Genomic DNA, 22,097 nt, shown 5'->3' on the forward strand with positions numbered 1-22,097 from the left:
TGCATAATTATTACATTAATTTTTTGATCTACAGAATTAAAAATATTTTTAATGCCCACAGTTAGGTGATTGGAGCTGTGCAGCTGAGGCACTAAATTCTGAGCGTAGATGCGTGTATGCAAAGGACTACACAAACCCATAGCAAGCAGAATCTCTCTTAATTCTCCATTTCAGCTGGTTGCAAGGGAGGAGCTAACAGTTTGTCAGAATTTTACCTCAGTATTGCTGGATTTCTTTGACTGTTTAAAGAGAAAAAACTTACCCTGAATTCATTTGGTGTTACTAGGCTTGAAAAAATAACATTTACAGAGCTTGTAGCAGAACTTATGTTCTTTTTTTTTATTTGATAGAGCCTGCTCAGAGCTTTACTTTGCATTGCAATAAATTATTTTGATATGCTGATGAATAAACTGCTGTAAAGTAAGTCTGCAGTTTGTTTCAGCAGCTGAGCAGTCTCTGAACTTAACATTTTCGACTGTTACAGCTTTCTTTAAATGCAGTTCCACAAGTGCACTTGTAAAATACCTTTTGAGAGCAAAATCAGTGACATAAACCTAATCCAAGCATGACAAAATCCAGATAATCTTTTTCTTGCAGTATATCAAAACAAATGTGGTACTACTGATTTGAATAAAGGAAAATCTTGGAGGGCGAGTTAAAATGTGACCAATATTTTCTTTAAGGTTTCTTCCCTTCATCTTTTTTTTCATGAAAAATCTGCTTATTGAAGTGTGACCTTAGTGTTTGCAAAAGCATTTTCCTGTGTGGCAAAGTAGTACGTTGTGCTCTTTATTCTCCAGAGGCACTATGGCACAGGTAAACCCAGCCCTATAGGTGACAGAATTTTAAAGAAATTTCTTTAGAAACATAAAATTACTTGCATGAGAGGAAGGGTATTACTTCTTTTAGGTCCCACGTTGTAGAGCTGCTGATACTCGGGCAAAACAGACAGCTGGAGAATTGCCATTTGCTGGTACACCCACCTCCTTAGCACCAGCTTTGCTAAATTAGGCACATAAGTAGGGCGCTCGTACGAGGCGATACACAAATCTTACTGGTTTGGGTGGTGGATGACATAGGATAGTCTTTTATCTAAGAAAACCTATGAACACAAGCCTGTTTATTCATGCAGTGTCTGCACAGCCAGGGCTGCTGTCTGCACCAGCTCAGCCAGCTGGCATCGGAGCCACTCGTGCTCTGGTCCTGGAGCTCCTTCCGCAGCTCCACAGGCAGCCTTGGTGGCCACTTCGGCCCCAGTGACACGTTCCTGTCATCAGCTGCTGCTCCTGCCCGGTAACTGCGGGACAGACTGGCTTACCAGTTGCTGCTTACAGGAGCTCAGCAATGTGTATTCTTAGGGGCAAACCCTTCCTTGCATCTTACATCAGTCTTCATGGAGGAATTGCTAGGGAATTCCCATGTAACGAACGCAGCGATTTAGAAGCAGATGGAGGTTCGGCTGAATGATCAGGAACTCCTGGGTCTAATAGTGAATTACTGAAGAGCTTTCATTATGGAAGCTGTACCATGGATATGGGTTTCATGGAGTGAGGAGAAGCAGAGAAAGTTATTAATGTTTTCTGGTCACATTCATCCTCCAAAGCTCTTTGGTTTCTGCACAATCTGGATTCCAACAGCTCAATGAACTGAGGCCTTAATTTTGATACAGCTGCAGGGTTCTCAGAGCCTTGCTGCAGGATACAGCAACACCCTTCAGCTGAGCAGGAGTCTCCAGTGAGGAGTTCTAGGGCAGATTCAGTGTCAGGAAATAAAATTAATAGTAGTAGTCCACAAGCAGAAGTGACTGTACTCTAAATTGGCAATTTGTGTTTAAAGAAATAAATGACTATAGCGCTACAAATGATGTTTCTTCAGAATAGCTGATACATTTATTTTCTTTCTATTTGGATATTCAAGATACTGTATCATTTATCTTAGTTCACATGGGAGTCGTATTTTCCACATTTTCTTCGGTCCATCTTAAAGCCAAGGATAACGACACAGCAATAATGCAAGATCTAAATTCCAATGTTTGAAGAGCCAGAAAGAGGAATGCCTGCATGCTCAATTTTATTCTCTCCTCTTTTTTTTTCAATTAAAATAAAGTTGCAAGTTTTAATAATGAGAGCAATTAATCACAGAAATGAAGTACCAAGGGAGGTAGAAAATTATCCACAGTTCCAACCATTTTAATCAAGGTTGATGTGTATCCGACAGTTACGGTCCCGCTGCACCAAGTACTGGGTTTGGCACACAAATCCATGGGTAAAAGGCTGTGCTGGCTGTGCAGGAGGCCAGGGGACCGTACCGCCTTTTCGGGCTTTAAGCAGGAAGCAGCATCCAACCATAACCTCAGCTAACAGATTTCTCCTCCCTATGCTAAACTCAGATTCCATGTGATTAAAATCCAGGATTTTAAATCCTGAATATGTGCAACTGCTCTTCTGAATGCAGACGTGCTCAGAGCCACTGTGGGAAGCTGATTTTGGTAAGAGCTTTCTAAGACTGCACTGTAGCGAAAGTAAAGCTCCGCGTGTTTCTCGTCTCCTCTGGGTGAGTATGAAGCAAGGCTGCTTTCGGTGGAAGCATGGCACAACTCACTGCCGTCACAGATGTTTGGGGGGGCAGAGCACTAACCTAGTTATCTTGAAGAACTTCTCACAGTAAAATGGCAGAGGCTCAGATTCACCTCCTAAGGAAGCTAAATTCATCTCTGAGGAGGTGGAGAGCTACGTTGTACGCTGCATCAGTAGCCCTGCTACCAGTTCCCAAGGTAGCTGAAGACGGCCCTGCACACCAGTAATGGCTCGTCTTACCAGGCAGATGGGGTACAGGCACTGAAGTTTGGCCAAAGCGTGATTATGGGGAATTTCAGGAGTGGCCGCATGTGGAGATGTGTATGCTCCTAACAACCGGCTTAAGGTGATCTCTTAATTTTCTGTATCAACTGTTTGTATTTTAAGGTTTTTAGAGCAGTGACTATCTTACACGAAAAATTCAATTCACTTGGCAAAAATTCATCAATGGTTCTGAAGGTTCTAAAACCTGCAGGTTTTAGACACTTTTAGACTCTTACATATGAGCCTTCCTTCCAGTTTAATTAAACCTCCAAACACCAGTGTGAGCTGTAGCTATTCCACATGCAGGCAAATTGAGATTCACAAGGGAAAGAGTTAAATTGGCATTTAAAAGTCTGAGCCACTATCTAACAACTCTTTGAAATTCTAGGTTATTAAAACTTCTTAAATCCCACTGAAATTGAGAGGAGAGGCATTCTTTGCGGGTACGTAAGATACACAGGTGGCTGTGCTGCAGACACGCACTGGACTAACGCAGCACCACAGGGCACAGCAGTGCCGGACCTCACCACACACTGTGCTGGTGAAAAGAGGCCAGGCAGTTCCCTTAGGGAACTGGAGGAACGTGCAGTTTGATGGCATTTGTTTAAATCACTTATTCAGAAAGGAGCTGGAACTTGCCTTGATCTGAGTTGCCCATATACCTGGCACAAAGCTCAACCTGACATCACCAGGTACACAAATCATGTTACGCTACACTGCAGTAAACTCTGCTTTACAGTTACACAAGTAAAGGCTGCATCCTTTTTTTTATTTTTCAGAATACAGAAGCTACTGGGTAATACCTCTCTGACATGGCTGTTAAGTATATTGGTGCCTAGCTGATGGAAACACACCTCAGTTGCCATTGCCTGTGGGAGACTGCCAGGACCCCAAGACTTGGGTAGGAGAGTCACGGTCAGCACTGGTGTCAATGCGATGCCCGTTAGCTTGGTAACTGTCAGAGACAAGGCTGAGTGTGATACGCTGCAGTAGGAGCAAGATGCCAGTGGTGTATATTGCTGGAGCTGAAATTCATGACTTTTTTAGTCATTCTTTGCAGTTTTGTTTACCTGAGGGTACGCTTTGAGTCAAAGGGTTGCTTAAGCAGCAGAGAACACAAAACTGGCTGAGAAAGGGAGTGTAAAAGGTTAAACCTCAGCTTCAAAAGGAGGTGTGATGTTGCCCAGCCCAATCAGAGCTACGATGTTTTGCCCGTATGGCACCTGAAGAAGCTTTAGGAGGAGATGCAAGGGGGTGCTGGGATGCTGTGTCAGTGAAAAGCTGCCACACCAGAAAAACTCAGAGGTACTGTCAGCATCCCCCACTCAGGGAAGGGGTGGAAGGGAAACCCACTAGAGGAACAAATATGGAGAGAGAGACTGGGCAGTGTGCATGGACTTCTCTTTTATATATTTATGTAGGTATTGTTGGGACAGGGGTGTTTGTTAGCGCTTGGAAAAGCAATTTAAGGCTTGGTTTTGAGTCACATTGGAGTGTTTGGAGTCACTTAGACCTGATGGCATCAATACCTTTCTTACAGGAGGAGAATGTTAATGCAAGCTGACAAATTGTGGAATACCCCTGTATTTCACCAAGACCTCCCGTCAAGGACTGCTGCTCACTAAAGAACATGCAGCCCGTCAATCATAGTAGGGCGTGTTTTTGAGCTGCTTAGTCATCCATTTTAATTTCACATCAATTCAACAACTGATTGAATACAGCATGTTTATTCCCTTCCAAATAAATCTCAAAACCGAAGCCACCATCCTGCCCATATCACAGACATTTCAGTACTGCTCAATTAACAGTTCCCCCTGGTGCCTTTGCTAATGAGGAGAGTGCTACAGAATGGCACCTGTAGCTGGTAGGATGACACCAGTCCAGTGAGATTTGACAGTCATGGTATGAGACACATACAGTGCTTTGCTTGCAGACCTTAGCACACGTTGATTCCGAGAGCAGATGGGAGGTAGTCATTGCTTCGACCTTCTTTGCCAAACCCTGGAGCAGCATATATGTATTTCCAAGGGGGAACTGTAAACTGTCAGTAGGTTTATATCTAAACATATTCCATCTTCTTTTTCATTGGTCCTAAATCCCCTCAAGTGGCTCCTGCACATGAAAACTGTGCATATCACAGGCATGTTTCCCTCAAGAAATCATCTTTATGCAATAAAGGCATCATTTTCTCCTCTGTGTTCCCTTTTATCTCTGCTTTACAAAAAGGTTCTTGAAGGCATTGTTGTAATTTTTGTTAAATGCTGTATAAATGAGAGGATTAAAGAAAGAATTGGAGTAGCCAAGCCAAAGAAAGATGCTTTTCCAGACGGGTGGGATGTTGCAGGAACAGAGGGGACTTATTAATTCTGTGATGAAGAAAGGGATCCAGCACAGTACAAAAACTCCAATTAAGATGCCAACCATCAGAGCTGCCTTTTTCTCTTTCTGTTCTCTCCATGTTTCTCCATCTGTCTGGAAAGTGATAGCTGCATGACGAGCTGTAAACACCATCTGTGGTTCATGCGAAGCTTCCTTCACCTCAACACAAAAGCAAACATGGATTCTTACCAAGACAATTTGTTTGAGTGAAGTATTACTTTTAAATGACAGCACGACATCTGTGCACCTACCACAAAAGGCCCCAACTCCATTCCTTCCATGCTAAAAGAAAGAAAACGTCCCAGAGTGCCAAAATTACCACACTTGTCATTATGTTGGAAAAGCTGCTGACTGTGACTGACAAACAAAGCTAAATAAAGAGCAACTGATGCCATGTGTATTCTGGGCATTCTTTTTCAGTTTATTTTATTGGATCCTTGATACCTAGTGGGAAATCAGGTTGTTAAGAAAGGCTAACAAAGGCCTTCTGCCTATCCCTACACCAGACTCTCCTGTGCTGCTACATGACCTTTAGGGTTTCTCAGGCCTGAACTGGAAATGAATTTCATTCCATTGCAGGCCCTTCGGGTCATTTCCCTAAGGTATCAGGGAGGGACCCGCAACAAATGCCTGCTCTTTGACCTCAAGAGCTTCAGTCTAACCGCCTGGACGCGAAGCTCAAAATCCCATTCCTGGTGAGTGCAGGAGCTTGGCACTACCACTTGTTCTGCAGAAGGAACAGAGCATACTCCAAAAAACTCAGACAAATCTGCAGGAAATTTTTTCCATCAGAACCTTTTTTAAATGAAATAATGGGATTTCAATTGAAGGAAAGTTTTAAGAAGCATGACTGATCTTTGGAAAATGCCAGTATTTCATTACCGCCCAAAAATCAGAAATGCCTGAAATAAAATTCAATACTTTGGAAATATTTTGGTGGAAAGTAAAACCATCAATAAGAGTCCCTTATAAAAGACAGAACTTGAGTGCCTTCTGCTCTTCCTTGACAGAGGCTATCTCACCATGGGCACTTCTCCCTCCTGGAGAGGGACAGAGCAGCGTATTGTACCAGCTGCAGCCTGGTCACAGTGCCAACACAGTCTATGACACTGGGAGCACAAGGATGCACCTGAAATGACATACCCTCAGGAAATTTGCCAGCATTTTGAATTAGCTTATAAAATAGTATCAAAGTAGTAATCAAAGAAAAGCTTTGCAGGAGAAGCAGCATTTTCTGGTCTTCATTTTCTGTCTTCTGTCACCTGTCCTTTATTTCACTCAGCTCTACTTGGTATTCTCACAAAAAGTACTCCATTGCCAGAAAAACACCTTTTCAATCAGCCTTCAGTTCAAACTCTGGCTTCAACAGAAGTTACACAGAGAGGGGAAAGACGTCAGCTACTCCAGGCTGTTGACGGTGCTTCTTGTCTCCTCTCTTCCTAAGGGCAAGACATTCATCTGCGCAGTGAGTATAGCACGGAGCTCCGGTGGCACCGAGACTGACAAACAGGGTCTGGGCGCATGTTAATAATGTGCTTAGAGTCTATCCAGAAAAAGATACTCCCTTGTGATTTTAATCTGAAGATTAAAGTATCTGTGAGTTTAAAATTCTAGGCACTACAGTTATGAAGACAGTGCAATAAAATAAGCAGTTTAAGGATGCAACCTGAGGCTGTAAAATTTGCCTAAGTGATAATTCACAGGCACTGCAAGACTCTGACACCACTCCAAAGATGGCCTGTTGTTAAATTAGCTACATATTCCACATGCGTGTGCCACCTTTGTGCAAGCTTTGTAATAGATGGAGGCCCTCTATTTCATATGAGCACTGCAACTCTGAGAGGGAAGCACTGGCAATGGCTAGACAATCACTCTTCAAGATGGATATCCCTGTCTTCACCCTCAGACATGAGACATGGCTGCAGAATGTAAGAGCAGCAGATTAGGGGTGCAGGCAAATAATGGAGGAAAATGAAAATCACATCTGTCCTGACAATTAAAATGGGATACCCCTCATGTAGCAAGGATCACACCATTTGTCTGCAGAAGGACTTGCTCTGCACATCCTTAATCACACTCTGCAAAAAGGGATGAATGTATGACATGAGGACAAATTTGTGACAAGCAACCCTGAAAGATTACGTCTTAGCCCTGAGGAATAGCTACATAAGTATGCCACTTGGGAAGAGCCATACAAAGGACTTTGTCACTAGCATCGGGCATAGTTTGGTACTACATTTAACCTCCAACTCTTACTCAAAAGATAGAGCTTGCAGTGGGCCATCATCAAATTGGAGCCTTTTCTTTTTGGTACTTCAGGTTTTAGAAGGCTTGTAACTGAACTGCAGAATTTACTAGTAATAATAATAAAAGTGCAAATAGCAGCCTGGTGCTTTAAGAAAAATAATGGGATTTCTCATGGAACCTTCCATTAAGTAAACTGTAAATATCCCTGGCAGACTGGAGATATTTTGCTTCAATTTTTCCATAAGAAATCCTTTGAAAAGGATACACCAAATGTTCTTGAAAAGGTAACTAGTACCCCTGCTCAGCGAGGTCCTTCAGCCTGTGCCTTCAACAGGACTTACACAAGCATTTAAACCTTGGAAGCTGTATGAAAGCTGTTTTCCATGATCATCAGTGTCTAACGCTCAGCCCATACGCGGTTTCCAGCTGACCAGCCGCACACGCTGTGAACAACCCTCGCTCAGTTGGCTCTTCATCAGGCTCGCCTGCCACAACACCCGCCTCTCGGGCATTCCCGGCATGGGGTACCATTCCAAATGCCAGCCCCCAGCATGAGCGCTGCCTCTTGCCAGACCTGCGATCCGCTGGCCAGCTGCTCCTGGCTTGTACTATCGCAAAAGGGACTGGACTTCACAGAGAGCTTCTAGTGAGGTCCTGTGCTCCATGCCCCTGTGATCTATGTCCCTGTAATGCATCAGCTTTGCAGTACTGTGCTCCCTCCCTGCCTGGTCACCATATACACCTACTACAGGACTGCCAGCACCTCATCCCTGCTCTACATTTTTAAAGTGAAACACGGATTTAATCTGAAGTGCTGTTCATATCAGAAAATATGTATCGGTGCATATTGCAAAGCTAGGAAAGTCCAATCTTTCATTATAATTTCAAATTTTTTAACTTTTGTTGCTTTCTATACGATTTGCTGCAGACCTGACTCATCTCCCTGGCCTGGCTGGTGCAAGATTATCCTTGCTACAACTATCAGCCCCCAAGACTATGTTGTCAAGGCTGTTTGTTATAAGCCAACCCACACAAAGGACATGGAAAGCAAATGAGCTTATTGTAGGCAAATGCTCTTGTGGTATGCAGTACTGGATGGGTGAACCTCGCTAAAGGACTTCCCCCCCTTAAGCAGGCATGGGTAATCCACTGTAATTTGGCATTGTCTGAACAAGAGCACAGGCCAAAAAGATTATGTAGCTGCTTTCCAGCCTTGCCAGTTGTGATTTTCTTGAACTAAACACAGCTCTGACTATACCAAATCCGCAGTTTCCAGTGCCAATCCTGGAGGCTTTGCACGACTCCAATTTCTAACATAAGTCACAATACTTGACCATTATCCCTGTGCCGTATGGAACAAAGGACAAGCCCAATATAAAACCCTTCCACCCATTTTGGGCCTACTGATGAGCACTAATGAACAAGCTGTGACTGGGGAAAAGGTGGTCACAGACTGTAAATCAAAGCAATCCACAAAGATGCCCCAGTTTACACTGGGGACATCTCTCATATGTGAGCATCTCTGCACGGTGTTCCAAACTGTTCTCACTCAGTGCCTAGCAGTACTCTGTGCCTTGGGTGCAGATTTTGTTTCCACCACCCAAGCTCTGCTCCAGGAGCTGAGAGTCAGGAGCAGCGAGGAAAAAAGCCAGTATGAAAGGACTGCTACTCTGAGGCCAGAATTAGATTCTGAATTCATGAAATCAGCTATTTCCAGGACAACAGGCTCTGAGAAGTGCAGAGATGACCGCTTTCCAGTGAGAGTGTCATAGAGAGTTAAATAAAGGAAAAGAGCTCTCAAGTACAAATTCTTCTACAGTACAAATTCTTCTCCCATTTGGTTTAAGTTTCAGAATTCATTCTTCTGTACATTGATCAGTAGTTACAGTTCAATGACACTTCTGTTGTCTATCTCCAGTAAATTACTACTACTGAATGTCTGTATGTTCCTAGACCTGTATGTTCCCAATTCCTGTGTTCCTAGCAGCGTTATAAAAAACATGCCACCAAGGAGCTTCTAATGAAATCCCTTGATTTAAAATGTTCCATAGAGCTTTAATGATTGCTATTACTGGTCCTTTGTGGCAGGTACTGCGTATGTGTTTGTACTATACCTCCAGGGTCTGCAATAACTTGAGAACTGAACAACAGTAAAGATGATAAACATCAATCAAATCTGGCTTACTATCACAAATTCAGAGTTTTGCCTAATAAAGTGTGATTCAGCAAAGAAAAAGATCATTACTGCCTTAGCACAGCCTTGGCATACTTCCTGCTCTTCGAACATGAGAAATGCATAACGAAGGACCGAAATGTAAGAATGTCTACACTTTCTTGGATGCTCCACTAATTTGACAGATAGTACATTTGACAGGGAAAGGAACACCTGTTTTTTCACAGGATTTTCTTCTTCTGTAAGCAGGAATAGCTCTGCATTTCTTCCAGGAAATCGCTAGCCACTCCACCTTGCTTCCTGCCTCATCTTTCTCCTGACCTCTGCTGCCACTCTTCTGGACAGTTGCACTGCTTCCTGACTCATCCCTTCTACTTGGACAGTCAGAGGCAGAAATAAGAAACAGAAGGTCTGAGACTCCTTCAGAGAAGGAGAACGTGTTTTCTCTCCTATGTTGTCCTGACTGGTTACAGGGGTTGGATAGGCTGAACGGGTCCAGGTGTAGAACATGGCACCGTTGGAGCTCTGGGGCTTGATAATAATAAGTAGTGGGAAGGACCCTCACAAAACTGATAAGGTTTGGATCAGGCCTAATTACTCATACACTATACAAGGTACTTTGAGCGGGAGAAAGAAAAAAAAAACAACAACACAACAAAAAAACCCACAAAACCCCAACCATCAACAGAACTTGATTTCTAACTCCTCACATGGAAGTTTAATCCTGACCCTGCAATTGCTACATCTAAGTAAACCTGACATTCAGATTCTGCCACCCTTGTTCCTGCTGGGCAAAACCTATGCTCCAAGTGACTTCATTGCTTTAAAAGGGCACTATCCAGCAGTATCTGCTGTTTTTCAAGCAGTCTTGTTTATTTCAATTGGACTATTTACAGAGAAAATTATTACCTACTGTCAACAAGGTGAGTATAGCTGTCAGTGGTGGTATGTCATTCATTTTTATGAGGGTCACTCACATCAGTATTGACTGTAGAATTCATATTTTAAGGAGTTTCACAATTAGCAAACAAAGAATTATAAAAGCACCAGGCTAAATTAGGGTCACACTTCTGTGTATTTTTTGTTTCAAGGGAAAGTAAGAAACAAGCTGCCATTAAAACTAGAAGCACCTCAGCTGTTTCATGTCCATCTCCTTCACCTTAATTTTTTTCAAAGACATTAAAAAGTGTTTTTCAAAAACACAAGTAAAATTTTAATCAAAAAAAGACTCAGAATAGCCAAAGGAACAGTAGTGATGTGTTTGAATATTCTTCTCCAGAATTCCCTGGGGAACTGTTACTGTTCTGTTGGACCCTGCTCCTATATGCTTAAAGGAGATCAGGATAAAACTTAGTAAGTCTCAGTCTCTTAATTCAGAAAGAAAACTAAGAAGAAATGCATCCTGAATGCCAGCTCCTTTGATCCACAGGTTCATTTAACGTACATGTTATGTGCAGCTAGGCATCAGCTCTTCCTTTAGATGATAAGTAAAGGTTTGCATGTGAATCACAAAGTCTTTTTATTTAAGACAGCAAATGAAGCTGCTGGGACAATGGGGAAGGTTGCCACTATATACCAACTGCGGATTCAAGAAAAGAGAAGTTAGTATGTCAATCACTGCCAATATAAGAAAGATGAAGAACTACTGGCTTGAGCATTTGCAGTAATGGGTATACGGGCAACCACTCCAAAATGGGTACTCAGCTCACACTGACAGGAGCTCTTTTGTCAGTATAGCCTAAACCAGCTCCCAGACACTGCATCAGCACAAAGCTCTAACCTGCCAGCCTAGCTGTGCCCACGCAAGGGCTTTTGCAGACAGAACTATGACAATTAGGAGCCAGACTTCTTTCAAGTTAAACCTGACATACCAGCAATGTGTCTCTGTATAGGCTAAAGCAATGCCTCTGCTCATTTAGCTTCCTAGAATTTTAGATTCCAAGCAACTAGTCCTGTATGAGTAGGTGTGTATGTAGAAGATAAAGCATGCAACAACACTACAAATATTCAGTTAGCTTTTGCGCTTGGAAAGATTATACATTCACTCCAAGCAATACATTAATCATACTCACAGCTCGGAAAGAAATTTGGTGCAAACAAGGGGATGAAGGACACAGGAAAATAAAGAATGCCGCTAGAGGAGATATTCTCATCTTTTTTAACATATTTTCTGCTTTTGCATGGAAGACAGCTTCATAAATCAATTTATATTATAAACATCTTCAAGACATCAGGACCCAAATCTGCAAGTCTGACCATATATAATTGCCAGTGCTGTTCTCTCTTGCTAGAATCAGGGAACACAACGTACAGACTTTAATTCATGACCATAATACAATGTTTCCTACCATGAGTTCAAATCAGAGTTAGAGGGATTTAGCAGAGGAGTGAGGCTCTGCAGGATTAGCCCCAGTTGAACAGAAAATGCTCCGTGTCTCTATCTCGAACATCGACACAGCTCAACTTTTGTTACTGGGGAAGGGACTGGACTTAGCAAGTACAACATGCAATCACAAAAATGTACTGTAAAAAATCAGGTCCTCCACAGTTACGAGTGAAAATAAGGGTATGTGACAGCAAATGGCGTTACAGTAAGCACTACTGTCCACGTTGCTGACATGGCACGAGTGACAGCATCATCATGCAGAGCGCCTGACTTAACCAGACACAAGGGGCTGTCCCCAACCTTTCCACAGGGACACAGCTTTCCTGTCAGCTAGGTGTATTCCCAAAATGAATGAGACCTCCCACATGACTAGGGCTTTGCAGGAACACGGGCAATGTTTGGGATAAGAAGAAGGATGTGTTTTAATTTTAAGACAGCTGGTAATTTTAAAATAGAAACAATTCATTGCTCATTGCCTCAACACTATGCAGTGAGTAGTATGTTCCCACTATTCAAGTTAAAATAACCCAAGCACATAAAGTGTATCATCTGCTTACTAAAATCTATTCAGACACTGATAGATCCCACACAAAGTCCGTGCTAGTAGATAAATGTGCATGCATTTACTCTGTACACAACCTAGGGATCTGTTTGGGTCTTTGTTTACCCCAACAACACTGTAAAAAGATAAAGAGGGAAAATAAGAACAAGGAATGGTAAGTTCAGAGTAAAGAGACTATTTTAAAATGGATCTCAAGACTGGCAGTGAATGCACCTGTCACTTACTCTTATAGCATATTTAAGAAAAAAATGAGAATAAAACTCTTCTCCAAGAGTGGCACTTTTTGACTGGCTAATTACCACTCACATCTAGTCCGTAACAGCTACATTCACGCAGGAGCCCCAGGACACGTCTCAGTCTTCTCGCTGTGCCGAAACCACTGATGCAGGGGTCCCCAGCTGGGAGCAGACGAGAAGCGGGAGTGCAGGTGCCTTAGAGAGGCAGCAGGGGTTCTCCTCCCCATCCCCACCCTTACCTGGGCAGCCTCTGGCAGGGGCACCACAGCATTCCTCCTACGGCCCCCCATGCGGAACTTGGCCGCCTTGTAGATCTTCCAGTAGACAAAGAGCACCACGCAGAGGGGCAGGTAGAAAGCCCCGCCGGTGGAGACGATGGTGTAGGAGGGCTCCTGGCTGACCTGGCAGCGCTCCTGCTCAGGGCTGTAGGTCTCCCCCCAGCCAAAGAGGGGGGCGAGGGAGATGGTGGCGGACAGCACCCAGGTGAGAGCAATCATGATGTTGGAGATGCGACGGCGGGTGAGCAGCGTGTACTCCAGGTGGCGGGTGATGGACCAGTAGCGGTCCAGGGCGATGGCGGTGACGTTCCAGATGCTGGCTGTGCAGCAGAGCACGTCGAAGCAGACCCACACGAGGCACAGCTCCCGGCCCAGCCGCCACCGCCGCCCAGCTGACAGCTCCTTCACCAAGCTCAGCGGCATCACCAGGGCCGCCACCAGCACGTCCGACACTGCTGTGGAAGCCACGAGGTTGTGGGGCACCCGGTGGAAAGCCTTCACTCGCAGGATGGTGGCCAGTACCAGCAGGTTCCAGAGGAAGGTGGCCACAGTCAGGAGCACCAGCAGGGTCAGGATGAGGATGGTGAAGATGGAGAAGGGCTCCCGGCCCCTCCATGTGCTGCCGCCCACCAGCGCGGAGGCAGCCGAGGAGGCGTTAGCATCCACGTTGGCCGACGAGGTGTTGGCGCCCATGCTGGCCTGACACTGGCCCTGTGGGGTGCAGGGGCTCAGGGTCTCCGCCATGCCCGGGACCGGGGCTCGGCCCCTCACTACTCCCGCACACGAGCGCTCTCCCCCGTCCCAGGCCGCCTGCGGCCCCGGCCCCGCTGCCAGCGAGCGGGACCCCACACCGGGTCTCCCCTCAGCGGCTGCCCGCCACGTGCCGCCGCCTCAAGGCAGCTCGCGCCTCCCCCGCGGTGCCGCCGGGCACCCGCTGCCGCCCGCGCCGGCCGCTCCTCACGCCCATACCGGGGCGGTTGCGGCGCCGACGAGGAGGCTCGCCGGGACCGCGGCGAGGGGCAGGCACGGGGAGGGCGGCACCGCCGCTCCCGCCCCGCCCCAGCGGCCGCCTCGGAGGCGGTGGCGGAGCCCCTTGCGCGGCGTCCGGTCCCCTGCGGTGTGACGGGAGGCGCTGCCTCCGCCGACTTCTCCCCGCAGTCCCCGTGAGGCGGGCGGACGCGCCCTTCCCCTCACAGACCCCGTGAGGCGGCGGGACACCCCCTATCCCCACGGCCCGCGCCCGCCATGTTCCCCTCGGCGCCCCCGCCTGAGCGTCGCCTCGCCTGGAGCAGGCGGCCCCTTCCCGCCGCCGCCGAGCACCGCTGCCGGGCGCAGCCTGCAAGGTGGGTGGCGGCTTTAGTACCGAACGCCAGTTGTTTCTAGGCTGCAGCGTTTAAATGAGAATTTTTGCAGTTTAAAAAAAAAAAAAATCTGAAATTGTCTTAAATTTTTAAGCGGTGGGAACATCTCGGTCTTTACAGCTGGTCCGGGGCAGGTTCATGGCACGGTTTCTGTACTAATGGCACACTCCCCACCTCTGAAAACGTGCCCTTCTCCTGGCCCTTTCCAGTAGTTACCCTCAAAATTGAAAATTTTCAAAAATAATTTTTAACCTATTATACAATCTCTTTGGTAACATGTTTATGGGGTGATATGTTTATGGGGTGATATACACAGCAATGAGCTTTGTCACTTCCTGAGTAATAAATGGTGACAAGTAGCATGACAGGATCATACAGCAACCTGGATATTATATTTAAGATGTGTTTAATGTATATCTGAGGTCTTTGGGAGGTATCCTTTATCCCAGCCTGCTTTTATAGGTCCTTTACAACCCGTAACCAGCATTCCCACCCCCTTAGACTAGGACAATTTCAGTTACTGGACAAAACACCGATTCTTTTCCCTTACCAGGTCATTTGGTGCCATCGAGAGCTCTCCAAAGGTGTTTGAAGTTCTTGATCAAAATGTTGATGATGAAAATAAGATCAAAGGTCAGTGAAGTTTGTTTCCTTGCAAATATCTGGCACGTGTAATCACAGATGGTAACGGGGCAGAGTTTGGGGACAGGAGGTTGGTTACTCGTTTTTGAGGTAGAGAAGTATTTTCTGGGTCAGAATAGTCCTGTCTCAATGAATGCTGCTCAAATCACTGTTCTTAACAGCACCATCTGACAAAACACAAACTTCTTACGGCATCACAAGTTACCCACAGCAAGCAGGGTCCAGCTTGCCTCACTCAGGGGTCCCAACTTGTGGTGGGTTAACCCTGGCTGAGGGCCAGGTGCCCACCAGAGCCGCTCTATCACTCCCCTCTTTCATTAGACAGGGGAGAAAAGGTACAATGAAAAAAAACGTGCGGCTCGAGATAAGGACAGGGAGAGATCATTCTCTAATTATCATCACGAGCAAAACAGACCGAACTTAGAGAGGGAATTCATCTTATTTATTACTAAGCAAAACAGAGTAGAGAAATGAGAAATAAAGCCAAATCTTAAAAACACCTCCCCCACCCCTCCCATCTTCCCGGGCTCAACTTCACTCCCGGCTTCAACCTCCGCCCCCCCCAGCAGCACAGGGGGACGGGGAGTGGGGGTTAGGGTGAGTTCATCACACGGTGTTTCTGCCACTTCTTCATCCTCAGGGGGAGGACTCATCGTTCCCCTGCTCCAGCGTGGGGTCCCTCTCACGGGAGACAGTCCTTCACGGCCTTCTCCAACGTGAGTCTCCTCCACGGGGTGCAGACCTTCAGGAGCAAACTGCTCCAGCGTGGGTCCCCCACGGGGTCACAAGTCCTGTCAGCAAACCTGCTCTGGCGTGGGCTCCTCTCTCCACAGATCCACAGGTCCTGCCAGGAGCTTGCTCCAGCGCGGGCTTCCCACGGGGTCACAGCCTCCTTCAGGTGCCTCTACCTGCTCCGGCGTGGGGTCCTCCACGGGCTGCAGGTGGAATCGCTACACCCCCTCATCCTCCCTCCATGGGCTGCAGGGGGACAGCCTGCTTCACCATGGTCTTCACCACGGGCTGCAGGGGAATCTTGCTCCGGCGCCTGGAGCACCTCCTCCCCCTCCTTCTGCACTGACCTTGGTGTCTGCAGATGTTCTTACATCTTCTCACTCCTCTCTCTGGCTGCAAAAGCGCTCTCTAACTGTTTTTCTCTTTCTTAAATATGTTATCACAGAGACGCTGATTGGCTTGGCCTTGGCCAGCGGCGGGTCCGTCTTGGAGCCGGCTGGCATTGGCTCTATCAGACACAGGGGAAGCTTCTAGCAGCTTCTCACAGAAGCCACCCCTGCAGCCCTCCTGCTACCAAAACCTTGCCATGCAAAACCAACACACAACTTCAAAAGCTGGAACAATGATGAAATATTACAGAAATGAAAGACAATGACTAGTCAGAATAACCAGACTGTTTTGTTGGTTAGCTTTTGGATGCCACTTCACTCACCAGATGAACAATAAAGCAAATAAATCCTTTCCCAGACTCTTAATAATTTTAGTTGATCTTTCCTATAAGAGTTCTAACAAGCGCTCTAGTGTAAGGCAGCAGCAAAGAGAAAACTATCTATCTGCATTACTTAGCAGCTTTTAGTATGAGGAGAAAAGGACTTCTGAGTGCTAAATGTCTTGCATTTTGCCACCTGAGCTTCCAATAGGCAGAATCTGACAGAGCTTGTCAAGAAAAGCCTTTTCACAATACTGCTGCAAGTTAAGCCTAAAGCAACATCTGAAACAATTAGACACTGGCAAAAATTTGTCAGGGTTGGCAGACAGCATGGGCCTGCTTCACAAGCAGCTTTGTATGCTTTGTCTTTATTATGCTCCTTTCTAATTTGTGCCTTGTTTTGTTAGTTAATGCCACTTTTAAAATGCCAGCTAAAGAATGGCTGAACAACACCTTATTCCTTTAAAAGCCATCCAGACCTAAAAGCAGTAAGGGGAACAAGGAGATAAAAAAGCCCTTTAACTTCTAAATGTCTCAACAATTGTCAGTCCAATTCTGTGAACTTAATAAAGGAATAAAAGAATCTTGTCACAATTTGAATAACTTGGCTATTACAGACTGCAAACAAACAACCAAAACTTAGACTAACTGCAAAAGTTTCATGTTTAGGGGCCCAAATGGGCCAGGATATGATCCATTTGTTCCTGCTCCTGCAGGAAATGAAGTGTCTTTTTCTTCTGTGAGGGTACTTCGTTTGTGGGTTGTGGACCATGTTGGGCCACCCTTAAAGCAGCCCAGATGATCTCAAAAGCTTTCTTTCCTAGAAGCCATGTGTCCCATCCCTCTACTCCTATTTATTATCTGTACATTATGTGCCACATTCAGATAGTTACATTCCTGTTCACGCATCAAATGTATTGAAATCTCCCACTTCTTCCCACTTGGCTGAAATAACCTAGTCCTACATACAGAGGCTTGAATAAAGTCTCGAAAGGACTTACTTTTTTCTTGATAATTACCCCACTGCTGTCTTGTCCTATAAATGCAAAGGCTTAGCGCTCCTCAGAGATTGCTATGGCAACACATTACAGTGTCTCGGAAACCAGGGTATACTTTGAGAAAGAGAAGAGGGAGTTTTAAAAAATGAGACTTGCAGGTATTCATGTATTCTAAATTACAGAAAAGCAAGTAAATATTGCATGAAATGATAAAATTAAAAAAAAATGCCAACAAAAAAAGAGACAACAAAATGAAAACACACTTTTCTTCTACTAAAACTAAAGGAGGACCTAGTTTACTTTTATGTACAGTTACAGTATTACAAGTTGCTGTCATGTAAAGTGCAATGAAAACAATGAAAATCCTTTGTTTCATTCACTGATACTTCTCAATGACTTAAGAAACTACAGTCTGTATCTTCATAGCTTCTTCTCTCAACAAAGTATGGCAGTGTGTATCCTCAAAAGAGGACTGGTATCACCAACTATTTCATTGCTCTTAAAATAAGCAAATAAATATGTGACTAAGGACTTGGAGCTAGATGATGGAATCAACAGGAAATACAAAATAACATCCTCTTGCCATCTGGATGTTTGGTGCTTTGTGGGCTGAGCAGTCCAAGGGATGCAAAACACAAAAGGGTGGAAAATACTAATCTGCTTATAAGTCAAAGAGTAGAAATACTTTACATCTTCCTGTGTGACTTTTCTCACTTTTCCCTGGTTACCTGAGAATTGCTAAGAAAAGGACTTGTGACAGAGGTGAGGAATTGCAGAACATATTTCCTAGTCCTTATCACCTTACCAAACATGACCTGCGAACCTCACTCTTCTGGCTGCCGATGTTGAAATGAATCTCCTCAAACTCAGTCTTGTCATATTTTTTTTCCCTGTCAGCCTGAAAGTCCTAACTTAGCTTAATACTCCCTGCATCCTTAAAATTCCTGTCCAAACTCCTCTTTGTACGGTTGTGCTAAAGAAGCAGCTGTCTTCACCAGACAGTGCTACCCAGGCCAGCTTCATTACAGCTCTCTGGTTTTAAGCACTTTTGAGGACAGCATGCTGCTTAGGAACAGCTTTGGAGGATGATGATTCATCCAGATGATAACAGAATTTCAACTCATTATGTTAATTGCTGCTGTACCTTTATAGCAAATATATAAAATTTGAATATAGTTTACATTTTTCAGAAGTTTGCTTTTATCTGTTAGAAATAGAAGCAGATTATTTTAGGACTATTATAAAGGGACTACACTGAACTTGGCTGTTTTGACTCATTTTCCATTTTTTGCTTTAGATACCAAAGTCCTATGAGAGCTTCTAGTAGATGCAGTTTTACTCCATCCTGTCTTCTCTGCTAGCTCTTTAACAGAAAACCAGCCTCCTTTATAAAGCATTTTTCAGAAAACACAGTTATATAAATCCTGCAATTAATATAAATATCTAGAAAGATTTTCAGCTCAAGGGAAAAACAAACCCTCAAAAGCCCTTTGACAGCTGGTTCTGTATTTTTGTGATTGAAAATGCGATGGAGAATCTAGATGCCACATAAATGCTAGCTAGTATTGATTTTATTAATAATAATGACCAAATCTTTGACAGAATAGTTTGCATTCAAACATCAGTTTTACATGCAAGCCACTAAGTGCAAGTTTTTCAAACCAAGTGGTGGTCAGCAAAAATCTGTACGCCTGTATGAATTAGGTTTGCCACAGAGGCGCGTGCGTGTGTGTTAACAGCTAACAAGCCCTAGCACAGCTAAGGCCAACACATGGATACAAAGGGGATTATATAGTAGCAGACTTGCTAACATTAGGCTTTCCTCCTGTTAGAGTGGCCACATAAAAAACCCACTCAACTAGCAATCTATAATTGAGTAAATCGAATTTGCTTGACCTTGACTATTGGCTTCTGCTACCACCAATTATTGTGAGGAAGAGCCAGATTCTTTTCTTTATTATTATTGACTACGTACAAGACACAGACTTTCCACTTGTAGATTTTAATATTTTTAAGTGTCAGATTCAAAGTTATTTAGGATCCCACATCCATTGATTTCTGTTTAATTGGTGTCTGAGAAAGTTGCGGTTCCCAAACGTCTGATTCTTTCTAGCTCGCTTCAAACCTCTGCAGCATCTCTCACATTTGTCTTAAGTTTGGTAGAAATGGCCGCCTTTCCCTGCACAAAGTGTTCACAAAACATTCCTCATATGGGCCATCTATTACTACTAATTACTGCCTTTATAATGTGGAGTGAACTTACAGTAAAGCAAAGGCTTTATATGAATTTATCATGAGTACAAGTCTGGAACATATACATATGTGTGATTTATTTCTCTGTGCAATACTTTTGAATAGACAAAAGTTTCATATCCATACTCAGAATTCTCTGAATGAGTTTAAGATTAATTAAAACCTGTATACCTTATTGATCAGTTTACACCTGAAATATTAACTATCCTTATTTACAAATAATCGGTTGCTGAATTTATGTAGAAAGTGGGACAAAAAATTATGGAGATTTTACATAAAGTTATAGTAGCAGATACTTGCAAAGCACCAGAAAAAGATTCATAAAATTTTGCAATTAAATGGAAAATACAATGTTTAAATAATCATTTAGCACTTCATATAGTTTTGTTACAGGCTATCTGCACCTAGTGCTTAGTAGAAGTTAAGGATTCTTCTTCTAGTATTAAAGAATTACCTCTTTTAGCACTACAAGCCATTTGGCTAACTTCTTCTGCCACAATTAAAAAAGAAATGCAAAGACATCAATTAATACAATTTCTATGGAAAAATTAAGTTGTTTTATATATTGTTTTTTTAGCCACGTGAAGTTAGGGTTACATTTATGTTCTCAAATTACCTAATTTTGTAGGTATTAGTTAGTATGTACCTTCAAAAATTCATTCTTAGGTGTTCTAATAACAATTGGAGTAAGGTGCCAGGCAGAACTTAGTTGCTACTCAAGTCTGTTTTCTCTTCCCGTACATAAACGGTTTTACTAACTAGAAGAAGTGACAATATATCAAGAACGCTTATCCGGAGCTTGTAAGGAAGACTCAATAGCTCCTACAAATTCACATTATCTGTCAACCCCTACAAGCGAACATTTAGTTTTAGTTATGCAGAGTCACACATTTAATATTCCTGTGATTCTCAACCTGCATAAGGGATTGCAGCCATTCACAGAGGAGCCCAGAAGGACCTGCACAGCTAAACATCTTCAGATGACAGCCAAATCAGAGGGAAGCATTTGGAAGAAGTTTTGAAGCTGTTACACAAGATTTTTCAGGGCCTATGATTTTCTTAATTCTGACCAAGGGGGGAAAAATAGTAGACGGTTATGTTTTTCAGTGTTGTAGCTTACAAAAGTGTTTGTGAAGATGGACTGCTATTGTAGTGTATGCTCAGATAATTTTTTGAAAGGTGAATGCAGTTCTTAAGCTGGATGACACCAATATAACAAAGTGAGTGTGTGTCTAGACAGCACCCCGATTTTCCATTTGTCTTCTATTCTCTTAATGGCACCCTTCCTCTACCTCTCCTCACAACTCCCTATCAAAAGTTTATCGTGGTGGCCAACAGGAGGAAAAAAAAAAAGTAATCTCTTCGCCACGTGGCTGTGCAATAAAGAGATTTGACAAGCAACATTATAGTATTTATGACTTTGATGCAAGCCAGCAAATTTTTTAGAAGCAAAGAGCATTCCAGTTCAAGAGGCTGGATTCTTATTGTCACGGCTTAACATCTTCTATAAATCTAGAGCAAACAAAAGCATCTGAAACAGTTCCATGAATTCTCCTGTCAAGCCAAGCAGCTAAAATCCTCAGGAAATCAAGCTAGTAGAGCAGAAGTCAAGAGCAGAGATAGATTTTATTCTGTATGTCTAACCAGTTGATTCTAGGCTTCTTTCAGTGTTATTTTAGTTTGGAAAAAACCCAAACAACTCACATCTTAAGGGCTAATAACTGGGTCTTTTCTAGTTAGGTTTTTAGATCTCTGTAAAATCCCTTCTAAGTTTTGGGGGGTTAAAGTAACTGGACAACTGTCTCCTACACAGGACAGTGGTAGAACTAACACCAGTCACAGACCCGTGCTGTATCCCATCACTACCCTGCCTTCCTTCACAGTAGAAAGGAATTGGGAGACTTCTACTCAAATGTTACTTATTTAAAAATCACATAGTCCTTTTCACCCTGTGAGAGCTGGCTTCCCCTGAGCCTTAGGTTACTGGCTTGAAAGCAAATCATTACGAGTACCTAAAGCTTTGGTAGCTTACTTAAATTATGAACTCGTATGTGAAACAAAAAGGCCAATTACTGCCAAAATATAAACATTTATTTACAGCAGAGCTAAGCAGATAATATCCAGTTCTCAAGTGTTCTTGCTCTACACTGTCAATAAACATGCCCTCTACCTCTGACGTTCACTCTGAAAAATTTGATGGCAACACTTTCTGACTAATCTTGTGCTTGTCTGTAACTCTGCAGCGTTATGGCGCAGGAAACTCCTATCATGACAAGATTTTTCATGATTATGAGCAGTAAC

At 43.8% G+C, this 22,097-nt stretch overlaps 1 protein-coding gene across 1 annotated transcript; it reads right to left on the reverse strand.

The window, feature by feature from the left end:
• Window positions 1-4,570: 4,570 nt before the first annotated feature.
• LOC104629322 (5-hydroxytryptamine receptor 5A) lies at window positions 4,571-13,981 on the reverse strand. The gene is made up of 2 exons (XM_010307904.2): window positions 13,063-13,981; window positions 4,571-5,378 (listed from the first exon to the last, which is right to left on the reverse strand). Exons 1-2 carry the CDS (start codon window positions 13,843-13,845, stop codon window positions 5,046-5,048), a joined length of 1,116 nt encoding a protein of 371 aa, XP_010306206.2. The 5' UTR covers window positions 13,846-13,981; the 3' UTR covers window positions 4,571-5,045.
• Window positions 13,982-22,097: the final 8,116 nt, after the last annotated feature.

Source organism: Balearica regulorum, chromosome 6 (genome assembly GCF_011004875.1).
Source record: "Balearica regulorum gibbericeps isolate bBalReg1 chromosome 6, bBalReg1.pri, whole genome shotgun sequence".
NCBI classification, from domain to species: Eukaryota; Metazoa; Chordata; class Aves; order Gruiformes; family Gruidae; genus Balearica; species Balearica regulorum.